Below are 12,727 nucleotides of genomic sequence, written 5' to 3'. Positions count from 1 at the left end.
AGGCTGCAGTCCTCCTAGCTCGGCCACTAATTTTTCCATTTGTTCCAAATATCTCTGCATTGCCATCTGTCAGCAGGTGGTGTCACATTAGCAACATCACTGTCGTTCCCTTCATGGGAACAAGCTGCAGGAAATTAACCCTCTCCCAGTGGCTTGGCTTACCTCCTCTGGGCGCTCTCGCCACAAGGAGATCATTTTAGTTGAGTTGCGTACTGTACACTGTCATTTTAGCCATCACCATTTGTTAGGTGTTGGTCCCCCACGACTTTGTGCTCGTTGTCATCAACCTTTGACTTTTCACCATTTTCTGACCGAATACCCTTTTTTTAACCACTTACGTTCTAATATGTATTTGCTGTCTAAGTTATGGGTTGTTTTAGCAAATTACAGATGGGTCCAGTAAATGACATGCAGTTTGTCAACTGCATTTTACTTCTTATCCATTGTAGCAGTATGGTGCAGAACATTTAATTTTTGGTTCTGAACCTCTGTTGTCTCTACAGCAAGTTTTGCGGATCTTTCTCCAAGTGAATGTTTGTTCTCACCTCTCTTTCCTCCCATCGATTGGACGTAACATGTAGTTCTTTTTAACTCCTTTTTTGTATTAGTGTTGTAATGTTCTGACATGGGTCCGTATGACCTTATTTGTTTTTGCACCCTAAAACGAAACAAAACAATAGTTTCCTAACTTCAGAGAAGTTCTCCCACATATCTACCGTGGCTGTGACTGAACCATTTCTCTGTGATGCCCTTTCATACAGCAGTGTTAGACCTGTTATGTCTGCAGGTGAACATCTGTAAAGTTTTGTGAAGTAGGAGATGGGGTACAGGCAGAAGTGAAGCGCTGAGGGCGGGCCGTGAGTCGTGCCAGAGAGCTTGGCAGCTAGAGTATTCTCCGAGATTCCGAGTTCGATTCCCAGCCTAGCATAAAATTTTAATTTGAGGGGAAGTTTCAAATTTGAAATTATGGGACCTGATTCATGTAGTCATAAAAATGTTACTGTGAAATATTAAAATAAGCAGATATACAAAATGTTGTACTAAATCATGTGTGTGTTGTAGAAGGAAAAGAAAGATGTACACACTGTTCTTACACGTTATTTTCATGAGTGTGGTATGGTTTGAAACACTCATCACATACAGAGAGCCTAATTACAATTTAGATACCACCAGGTTGGTTCTTTCCATCACATTTTTCCCTTCTGTTTCTTACTGACTGGAACACACTTCAGGTGCAATTTTTGTCTCAGTAGGTGGTACCTTTTCGGCAAAATGTTGCCCATTAAATCTGCTCAGTCCGAGAATTGAAAAAGGATAAATCTCTTGATACGTATTATAACAGTGAAAATAATCAATTATTGATAATATAATGTAAATGGACAGATTAAAAAATCTACTCACCAGGTGTTGGCAAGGGAACACCAACTCACACACACACACACACACACACACACACACACACACACAAAATGATTTGACTTTCACAAGCTTTTGGAGCCACTGGCTCCTCTTTCTGGTAGAAGAGTTGAAGGGGAAAGAAGAGGGGTGAAGGATAAGGACTGAGAAGGTGTAAGGAAAGGGGTACAGTTTAGAAAAGTCACCCAGAATGCCGGGTGAGAAGGAAAGACTGATTGTTTGGGACTGCACGGAAGAGATTTGAAAACCTGTGAGCTTAAAGGTGGAAGGCAGGGTAATATGTAAGACAGAGGTCACTACTGAAACATCGTGCATAAGTTAAAAACAGTGAAAAGCTAAGTGCATTGTATGTAACAGAGGTGAGAGTGGGGATGGCAAAAAGTAGACAAGTCAGAAAATGAAAGATGTAGAAAACAAACGGACTAAAGAAAGTAGTAGTTACTGTGAATAAATGCTGAGATGGAAGGAATTAACATAAATTAAGGCCAGGTGGTGGTGAGAACAAAGGACATGTTGTAGTGCTAGTTCCCAAGTGTGGAGTTCTGAAAAACTTGTGCCTGGAGGAAGAATCCAGATGACGTGTGGTGAAATAGGCACAGGGGTCGTGACTGTCATGTTGCACAGTGTGCTCTGCAATAGGATATTGTGTGTTGCCTTATACACCCTCTGTCTATGTCCATTCATCCTGACTGATAACTGGATGGTAGTCATGCATGTAAAAGGCTGAACAGTGTTAACATAACAGCTGCTATATGGAATGTGTCATTTCACAGGTAGCTTTTCCTTTGATAGTACATGTTTTGCCAGTTGCTGTATTAGGTGGTCGTAGGAGGGTGCATAGAAAAAGCTATAGTGGTCAAAATCTCGGACAGAATAGATCTCCTTTCAGAGCATGAGTTTAGGAAATCATGGCCTTGTCAACGTAGCTGATTGATACAGTCAAGACCAGGATAATACTGGGGGACACGTGGTGTGCTCTAAAGTTGTACCAGGATTGGATGTGATGGCCTGAGAAATTTTCTTTTGGATTAGGCTGTTGGGATGATTACATTCAGCCAGTGCTGATGTGAATAGTTCCAAAAGGTGGAGTGGTGGTGTATTTCTGTAAAAATATCCTTTTACATCATCATGACTACCACCCCGTTATCAGTCAGGATGAATGGACATAGACAGAGGGTGAATACAGGTACACACAATATCCTGTTGCAGAACATGCTGTACAACATGGCAGTCACGACCTCAGTGCCTGTTTCACCAAACGTGCCATCTGGATTCTTCCCACAGACACTACTTTTTCAGAACTCTGCAGTTGGGAACTAGCACTACATGTCCTTCGTTCTCACCACCCACCTGGCCTTAATTTATGTTAATTTCTTCTATCTCAGCATTTGTTCACAGTAACTACTTCTTTCTTTAGTCCATTTGTTTCCTACATCTTTCATTTTCTGACTTGTCTATTTTTGCCGTCCCATTCCCACCTCTGTTACATGCAATGCACTTAGCTTTTCACTGTTTTTAACTTAGTGATGTTTCAGTAGTGACCTCTGTCTTACATATTACCCTGCCTTCCACCGTTAAGCTCACAGGTTTTCAAATCTCTTCCGTGCAGTCCCCAACAATCAGTCTTTCCTTCTCACCGGGATTTTGGGTGACTTTTCTAAACTGTACCCCTTTCCTTAAACCTTCTCAGTCCTTATCCTTCACCCCTCTTCTTTCTCCTGCAGCTCTTCTACCAGAAGAAGGAGCCAGTGGCTTCAAAAGCTTATGAAAGTTAAATCATTGTGTGTGTGTGTGTGTGTGTGTGTGTGTGTGTGTGTGTGTGTGTTGGTGTTCCCTCATCCACATTCCACATACCTCCTTATGCAACACAAATGCATTTATGATACCTGTCACAAACATATGGAAGAACAATTTTTTCCACCTTTTGGAACTATTCACTCTTGAAAGGATGATAAGCAAACATTTGATGTGATTTATACACTCCTGGGGGAAGATGTTCATTTCTTATCAAAATTGTCTGTCTTTTTTTGAGTCTCAGCTACACAGCAAGTGATGTGAAGTAGGTATCAATATATATCATATAACCATTGTCTAAGTAGCACTCTTATCTTTTCCTTACATTGTTGACATTCCAGCCTAGAGTTTCCATTGTTTGACTTTGTCTAAATAGTTTTGTAGTATACTATTCAAAAGTTATTTATTACCTTTTAAATAAAAATATGTTTAAGACAATTTTTTTTTATTTATTCCACATGCTTAAGATCATTTAACTTGGGATCTGTGGATGATAATTTAGCATTTTTTTCTGTGTAAATATTTATTGTGTATTCTTGTTTTTCTGACAAGTTCTACATACTGGAGGATCTACTCACTATGGGTGGACAACAACTGCCACCGTCACACCTTAGCAAAAGGTCTGGCAGAGCTGCCACTGTCACACCTTAGCAAAAGGTCTGACAGAGAACTTGAGAAAATTCTGGTCTTATTTAAAATGCTAAGTGGGTCTAAGGCTTCCATCTAGTCATTTGTTGGCCAGTGTGGTGTTGCAGTTGAAGATAGCAAAACACAAGCCGAAGTTTTAGATTTCATGTTCAGGAAATCTTTCATGCAGGAGAATCATACAAACATACAGTCATTTGACCATCAAACAGACTCCCGTATGGATGACATAGTAATAAGCATCCCTGGTGTAGAAAAACAACTGAAAGAGTTGAAAACAAATAATTCACCAGGTCCGGATGGAATCCCAATTCATATTTTCAAAGAGTATTCTATGGTATTGGCTTCTTACCTATTATGTTTCATTTACTGTGGATCTTCCATCCTGTGCGAAGTCCCACCCAAGTGACTGGAAAAAAGTGCAGATGACTCTTGTATACAAGAAGGGCATAGGAATGGACCCACAAAATTACTGACCAATATCCCGAACGGTTTGCTGCAAATCTTTGAACATATCTCAGTTAGACTATAATAAATTTTCGTGATACCAAGAAGCTTATGTCCGCAAGTCAGCATGATGTAGAAAGCATCGTTTGTGCAAAATTCAGTTTTCCCTTTTCTCACATGATTACTACAAACTAAGGTGAAAGGCAACAGGCAGATTCAGTATTTCATGATTTCCACTAAGCATTTGACACTTGTGTCCCATTGCGTGCTGTTAAAAAATGTTTGGGTATATGGATTAGGTTTGCAGATACGAGTGGCTCGAAGACTTCTTAAGTTGTAGAACACAGTATGTTGTTCTGGAAGGCGAGTGTTTATCAGAGACAAGGGTATTGTCAGGAGTATCCCATGAAAGTGTGATAGAATTGCTATTACTCACTGTATACATAAATGATTTGGCAGACAGGGTGGTCAGCAATCTGTGGTTGTTTGTTGATAGTGCTGTGGCTTATGATAGGGTGTCGAAACTGAGTGGCCATAAGAGGATACAGGATGACTGAGACAAAATTTGTAGTAGTTGTGATGAATGACAGCTAGCTCTAATTTTATAAAAATGTAAGTTAATGTGGATGAGCTGGAAAAACAAACCTGTAACTATCTGATACAGCATTAGTAGTGTCCTGCTTGACACAGTCATGTCGTTTAAATGTATGGGCATAAATTTGCAAGCAATATGAATGGAACAACCATGTGAGGATTATGGTAGGGAAGGTGAATGGGCAACTTCAGATTATTGGGAGGATTCTAGGAATGTGTGGTTCATCTGTAAAGGAGACCACATATAGGATGCTGTATTCTATCCTGTTTTCTCATTTGATGTCTTGAGTCTCTTTGGCATAGCGGTGGAGAAGTTGACAGATCAGTAGTCTGTGCATCATCAGTTTCATCACCTACTATCAAATTATGATACTTCTTACAACCAGAGTTGTTTTATGAATGTTTGTATGCTTCACTACATTATTTTCTGTTATTTGTTGCTCATATGAGCACTCAACCACAAACAAATATGGATCAATATCAGAATCATCAACTTCTCCTTCTGAACGGCAATTGTTGATTTATTTTTTCAAGGTATTGAAAAAGTCTCTTTCATCGAAATTTGCCACTTCAAAACTATGTAGAGCACATGCAGTATGGCTCTCAACACAGAGCAGTAACATACAAAGTGCTATTTTGGAGCACAGATTGTGCAGAATTCAAACACCACACAGTAGCATAGTGCAGAGACCCTCCTTCATTCAGTCTACACTGTTATTGACGGAGGACTGGAAGAGCATTGGTAGCTATGAATTTTTATGCACTGCATGAACGAGACTCAGTTGCTGTACATCTGACTAACTGCTATACCACGAGGGCTACTTGTGTTCCACCCACAATGTGTTAAATAGTGATTCATCAGGCTTCTTTTCCTATGACTCTTCCTCCTCCTTGCAAGACTAAGGCAAAATTAGAGTTGTGACTTCATGTGATATTCCCATGCATTGCTGCTGGCATTTCTGAGCTGTCTTTGTTGAAGGTTTGTGCAGCAGCTTTTACCAGGGATATCAAAGACCCTCCATCCCTCCATTCCTTCAGCATTTTAATTTTTTTTATGTCTGTATCTCAAAATCTTCTTCTCATGTTTGGGAAAAGACATTCAGCTATCATCAAATATCTTTTTATGGCATGATCCTATCTGGACAATAAAGAATACCCTATGTGTCAGATCGTGTCAGAATTGCAGAAAAATAGAACATATTGAATATCTTGGTAAGGAAATAAGTAGAAAACAATTCCTGCATTAGTTTATGTAACACTTATGTTAGTGGCTTCTGCTGATGAATGCCTGAATAATGTGTGCAGGGAGAAGTAGAAACACATCTCTTTGAGATAGTGTTAGTTCACTACATGGTCTGTAGTAATTTACGGTTTCACTCACTTTGTTTGTCAGTGTCAGAGCTATTCTTATACGGCATTATTCTCCTTGGAACACTGTCATTGTTTTGTTTGGTGATTCTGACAAAAATCTTGTGTATTTTGTTAGCAGTTTGCTAAGATGGAAGACCAAAACAAAACTTTATTTGTACCCCTCTGTTGATATTTCAGGATTGGTGATAGTTACCAATGTGTAAGGATTACTGTACAGACAATAGATACGATATTGGGATTAGCTGGCAAATCAGTGTGACAACTTCTGCAAAGCTTACTAGTCCATGCTTCTAGTAACTGCTTTGTTGTTTAACATAGAACTATTTATTATTTATGAAATATGATCATGTAAGTTTTGATTCTGTTATTTATATTAAAAGTATGGAGTATGTTTTTAACATAAAATATACAGGGTGTGTGGTATGAACTTTTGACATGAATGGTACCAAATTAAAATTAAGTTGAAATGTGTATGCTTGAAACATCATTTCATTCAGTTATATTATTGTATAAGTCATAGATGTATATGTCCATTTCCTTTTCTTCCAGTTTTCTATCATATGGAGTATTTATAGGTTGTCATATATGATGAACATTTGCTTTGTGGGTTTGTTGGGTTTATTTTGTCCATAAATGGGGTATGAAAAATCAGTTTGTCTGATGTATGTAGAATTTGGTTCAGCCATTTCTGGCTCTCTTCTATGTGCTTGTGTTGCTAAACCTCCAAGGGGACTGGTTAATTAGCTTCAGCTGCTGTTAGTGGCAAAAGTGATTTTAGTATTTCTCTATAACATATTCTCTTTCCCTGAAGCAACCCCTCAGTAACATATAGTAATGAAATTATGGCTTTGCTTGTTGGTGACAGTGAAACCATTATATTAATCAGTGTTGTCTCTTTTTTACATAATGTAAAAGTAAACCTTTTTCAGAGTCACAGGTATGTTTGGCTCTGAGCCACTACTTTTAGGGGTGACTAGGCTGAATGATGACTTTTTATGAGGGTAAATAACTGCCTGTCAAATGAGAGAGAGAGAGAGAGAGAGAGAGAGAGAGAGAGAGAGAGAGAGGGAAGGAACTCTGAAGAAGAAATGTATCTGAAAGCCAAGTAATTCACTAGCATGCCTACAAGCTTGTTTGCAACTCAGCACTTCTTCTGTTTAGTGATTAGTGATCCCTCCTCAGATAAACTTTTTAGTTTCACTACATGTCTTGCGTGATAACAATTGCCAAATTTCAGTTATTTATTTGAAGGTTGTCTTTTATTCACTCATGACATAATCATAAAGACATTTAACAATTACTGGATAAACAGTTTTGACTTTTGAAAAAGGTCATCCTAAGAACGATATGTCTAGTTACTATAAAGCACAGTTTGGCATCAGGACAGGGATTCATTTGGAAGTAGATATTCATTCTGTTGACAAGCTGTTTTTTGCAGTAATTGGATGAAATGATCTCAGAATTACTTTTATGTAAGGTTGAAATTGTTTATTCTAATAAAATGTATCAAGTAACCAAAATGGTAGCTTTCTTCACAGTAATTACAAAGAATTGCGTTTCCCTGAGACATTGTGTTTTCTAGTGTGGCATTTCTCAATGTGATGCTTTTGTACCGCTTGTATTTTTCATTAGCTGTTTTTAAATAATAGGAGGAGACAATAAATCATCATAGAATCTACAAAATCTACCACGTACCTGTCTACATAATGATAAATCAAGATTTTTTAACCTTTGTTTGTCTCCTACTTTTATCTGTTGACCATCCAACAGTGACCACTGGGTAATGAAAATGTGTAGTGCACAAACTTTAACGTGGTGTTCGGCCGTGATCGTAAACAAATGAGAATTTATGTTGCCAAAAGAAGATGGACAGTGCAGGGGAACAAGCACTGCATCTCTCTTCCAAGGGATAGCAGCTTACACACTCATTGTGTACTTTGCTGAAAGTAAAAGCTACACACAGTGATAGCAGTCACCAGTCTCTCCAGGTTCACAGGACTCGTACTCGAATCTGGTGTTGGACTGTGAGTAACCTCTTCACTCACTTCAAGGTAAGAAAATGAAACAACAACACAAAGCAAAGTGAAATACACAAATATTCACTAATGGCTACCACATTTGTTTACTGCAGTTATCAGTGCTATAAATGAGCTAGTGCAGGCCTGACCTCTATCAGTATAAGTAAATAAAAGTAGACAGTCAGTCAGTTGCATAACCTCTGCTGAAAGTATTTTAAACTTTTTCCCTTGAATGAGGAGTGGGTTTCTTTTGTACTTCAAGTATTAGTTAGACCTAAGGTGGTCTGCCTGGTTATTTCTGTTGAGATGTTCAATCCATTTTCTTCTGTTGTCTTCATTTTTCTTTCTTACGTTAAAATATGTTTAATTCCTCACTAATATCACTGTTCCTGTATTCTTTGTTACAGTCTTCACAGCCCCAAGAAACCCATTTCAGCTGCTTGTATCTAATTTTCACATTGTTCTTTAACAATCCAAGACACACTTCCATAGGGTAATTTGGGAATGGCTGTTACTTTATAAGACTTAATTCTTGTTATTTTTTTGTGTCATGTTTCAAAAATATCTGTCAAATGTTCCGCACGGATACGACCCCAGAAAATGTTTTATTTTATTCTCCCGAGATGGTCAGAGAGCGGGGAACTTGACCATTTGAAATTCTTAGGACTGATGGTGGATGGAAGGCTTCCTTGGAACTAACACATTTAAGAGCTTGTGCAGAAACTGCTGCTGTCTTTATTATAAGAATGATCTCAACAGCCTGTAACACTGAAATGCATAGTCTTGCATTTACATTATCATCTCATATGCTGTTGTATTTTGGGGCAACTATGTGCATTCACCAGGAATACTCTTAGCCAGAAAAAGGCAGTGAGACTGATCCGCAGTGTCAGCTCTCGAATTTGGGAAGGCCCTCATGCATGTGTGTAAGAATTTTAACCTGCCGTCCCTGTATGTATATTCCGTAACGGATTTGTTGTTGACAGTATTGACTCATTCAGAAGAAACTGCCACGATCATTCAGGGATGATGGCTTTCTGTTTACAAAATGTTACAATTTACATGTGATGTGCCACGATAGAGAACGGAACCTGTGACCACTGGGTACAGTGTCACAAGTTACCCCAAAAAAGTAACACACACACACAGAGCTTGTATCTGCCTTCTATGAGCTTCCATTGACAAGTGAGGTCATGACCATCATCTTGCATGGCAAGGTTGTGTGGTCTGCAGCGAATGTCCGAGGTAGGATGGTGTTCTTGTGGAATAACTTTCCTGTCAGCTGGTGTCTCCATGTGCAGGAAATCCAGGTGACCACTGCCCTTGCCTTCCAGATACACTTCACCTACTTTCGCTCTCACTACAGATCATGACTATCCTTCATCAGTTAGAGATGTAAAGGGAATAACACATCACTGTTTCAAAGTGATATGTTACTCCTCATGGAAATGGGTAGATAAATAAATAAACAACAATGCAGGAAAAGATAGATCACTACTTACCATAAAGAAGACACACTGAGTTGCAGCAAGGCACAATTACAAGGCACTTACACAAAACTATTGGCCACAGCCTTCATCAGCAAAAGGGAAACAGAGAAATGCACACCTCACGTACACATGACCGCCAATTCTGGCAACTCAGGTTTGTGTATGTGAATGGTGTGTGTTTCTCTGTTTCTCTTTTGCTGATGAAGGCTGTGGCCAAGTGTGTAAGTGTCTTTTAATTGTGCCTGTCTGCAACTTAATGTGTCTTCTTTACAGTAATTAGCAATATATTTTTTCCTACATTGTTGATATCCCTTCATGGAGTTCCCATTGTTTGTCTTAAAAATAAATAAATATTATCATCATTTCATAAAGATAAGTTTATCTTTATTATATTTCAGTGTGTCCATATTAACAATTTTGTGACAGGTGCCACTGGATGTTCAGAAAAGACGAAGTCTGCCCATTTTGAAGGTGAGGAAGATGAAGAAGAGGCCGACGGAGAGGGGGAAGAAGAGGAAGATGAGCACCACAGACATTCGAGGAGTCGCATTGTGGCCGTGCGTAGGAAGAGGAGTGTCAGCAACTCGAGTTCGGGCAGCAGCTCAACATCTGTCACTTCGAGCAGCAGCCGGAGTAGCAGCAGCAGCAGCAGCAGTAGGAGCAGTTCGAGCAGTAGTGACAGTTCCAGGACTAATGGCAGCAGCAGCTCTTCTTCAGACGCTTCGGACAGCAGCAGTTCCAGCAGTAGCAGCACGAGTAGCAGCAGTTCGAGCTCCAGTAGCAGCTCCACCCCCAGCACGAGCAGCTCGAGCAGTTCAGAAGCACGTGCTGGCAGCAGTAGCAGCAGCAGCTGCGACCTGCCTGTGCCACATGTCAGCGACAGCGACGATGGTGACGAGTTGGCGGCCCTCACAGGTGACACCCGCCCTGCCCTCTTCCCATCCGGTTTGGGAGCTGAGGGCGAAGCCGATGAGGATGATACAGAAGATTCTGAATCTTCAGACGATGACTATGATGATGAAGATGATGAAAACGATGACGACAGTGAAAATGATGTAGACAATGAAAACGGCAATGAAAATCAAAATGGTGAAGACAATCAAAATGGTGAAGACAATCAGAATGGTGATGATGAGGACAGAGATGGAGAGGAGGACAGTGATGAGAGTGAAGTGTCGTCAATTATGTCACCTAGTCGCATCAAGAAGGAGGCAGTCTCTGACGAAGATGAGTCAGAGGTGTGGGACCCGGAATCCCTGCGCGCGCTGAACGAGGCATTTGACAGCAAGGAAGGGTTTGTAATCATGTCTTACCGACCGTGTTAATGTCTTCCATAATTTTTTTTTTTTTTTTTTGCTTTCGTTTTAGAAGCCTCTCTTCCACTGTTGCTGTTTTATGAATATTGTGGGCGTTATTCCATCTTTTATGGCTATAACAAATTTTCATTTGAAGTGGACTCGTTTCACTTTTTTTTTTTTAAACCAAAGCTCTTTCAGTAGGCATTGTAACAATAGTGGTTTTGCCAACAAATGGCTTTAATGAAATCACAGACAGTTTCCACTTTTAAAATTTCTTTTATCCCTCACATTTTTTGGCTCCTACATTAGCTCTGTACATTCTTCTACACAGGGACATTTGATTTTTAGCACACTGCACTGACACACAATATTTCCTCATTTGCACACACAAACACAGCAGTTGAAACAAAATGACCTAATGAAAAAATATTGTGCATGTCAGTGCATTGTGCTAAAACTTTTAATGCCTGCCTATAGAAGACCACATATAGATGACATAGAAGCCAAAAAATATGAGTAATGAAAGTAATTTTAAACGTGACAACTGTTTATGACCTTGGTAAACTGATTTGGAAGCAAAACTCCAATTGTTGCATATACCGCTTATGGTACTTTAAATAAAAGCAAAATGCTTCTGGTCCAACTCGACTTTATAACAGACACAAAATATGGAATGTCCTCCATATTACTTTTCCCAGTTTTTTGTTTGTAACATTTTTAAATTATATATTTCATCCTTACACCACATGCCTGCTATAATGCCGGCCGGAGTGGCCGAACGGTTCTAGGCGCTACAGTCTGGAACCGCGCGACTGCTATGGTCGCAGGTTCAAATACTGCCTCGGGCATGGATGTGTGTGATTTCCTTAGGTTAGTTAGGTTTAAGTCGTTTTAAGTTCTAGGGGACTGATGACCTCACAAGTTCAGTCCCATAGTGCTCAGAGCCATTTGAACCAACCTGCTATAATCATTAGTTTCGACATACTACCGAGTCATCATCAAATGATTTGAATACGTTATATGGTTGACAAATTACTGTGTAACAGGTTCATATTATCTGACAAAGCATCTGATGGTGAACTGGTAACAAATCATAACTGGTAAGTATACCATTCGTGCAGCCAGAAGATGAAATATGTAATAAAAATTTTTTACAAGATGGTCACTTGTGTTTCCTTAAGCCAGTGTGCCTGGTCTGTGTATTTTTATTTCTAGTCATTATAATAGAAGGAAACATTCCACGTGAGAAAAATTATATATAAAAACAAAGATGAGGTGACTTACCGAACGAAAGCGCTGGCAGGTCGATAGACACACAAACAAACACAAACATACACACAAAATTCAAGCTTTCGCGACAAACTGTTGCCTCATCAGGAAAGAGGGAAGGAGAGGGGAAGACGAAAGGAAGTGGGTTTTAAGGGAGAGGGTAAGGAGTCATTCCAATCCCGGGAGCGGAAAGACTTACCTGCTTGTGTCTGTATGTGTGGATGGATATGTGCGTGTGTGCGAGTGTGTACCTGTCCACAAAATTCAAGCTTTCGCAACAACATATTTAAATATGTCTGCTTGTGTCTGTATGTGTGGATGGATATGTGCGTGTGTGCGAGTGTATACCTGTCCTTTTTTCCCCCTAAGATAAGTCTTTCCGCTC

The 12,727-nt window shown here is 39.6% G+C and overlaps 1 protein-coding gene across 1 annotated transcript in view; it reads left to right on the top strand.

Annotated features, from left to right (window-relative positions):
• Positions 1 to 12,727, top strand: part of LOC124719120 (serine-rich adhesin for platelets-like) — a 255,086-nt gene that overhangs the window by 53,561 nt on the left and 188,798 nt on the right. The window contains exon 5 of the mRNA XM_047244815.1: positions 10,202 to 11,069. Coding sequence (XP_047100771.1) covers positions 10,202 to 11,069 — 868 coding nt within the window. The remainder of the gene's footprint in view (positions 1 to 10,201; positions 11,070 to 12,727) is intronic.

Source organism: Schistocerca piceifrons, chromosome 10, assembly GCF_021461385.2.
Source record: "Schistocerca piceifrons isolate TAMUIC-IGC-003096 chromosome 10, iqSchPice1.1, whole genome shotgun sequence".
NCBI classification, from domain to species: Eukaryota; Metazoa; Arthropoda; class Insecta; order Orthoptera; family Acrididae; genus Schistocerca; species Schistocerca piceifrons.
The sequence above is the reverse complement of the archived record's forward strand: the minus strand, read 5'-3'. Positions and strand labels throughout refer to the sequence as shown.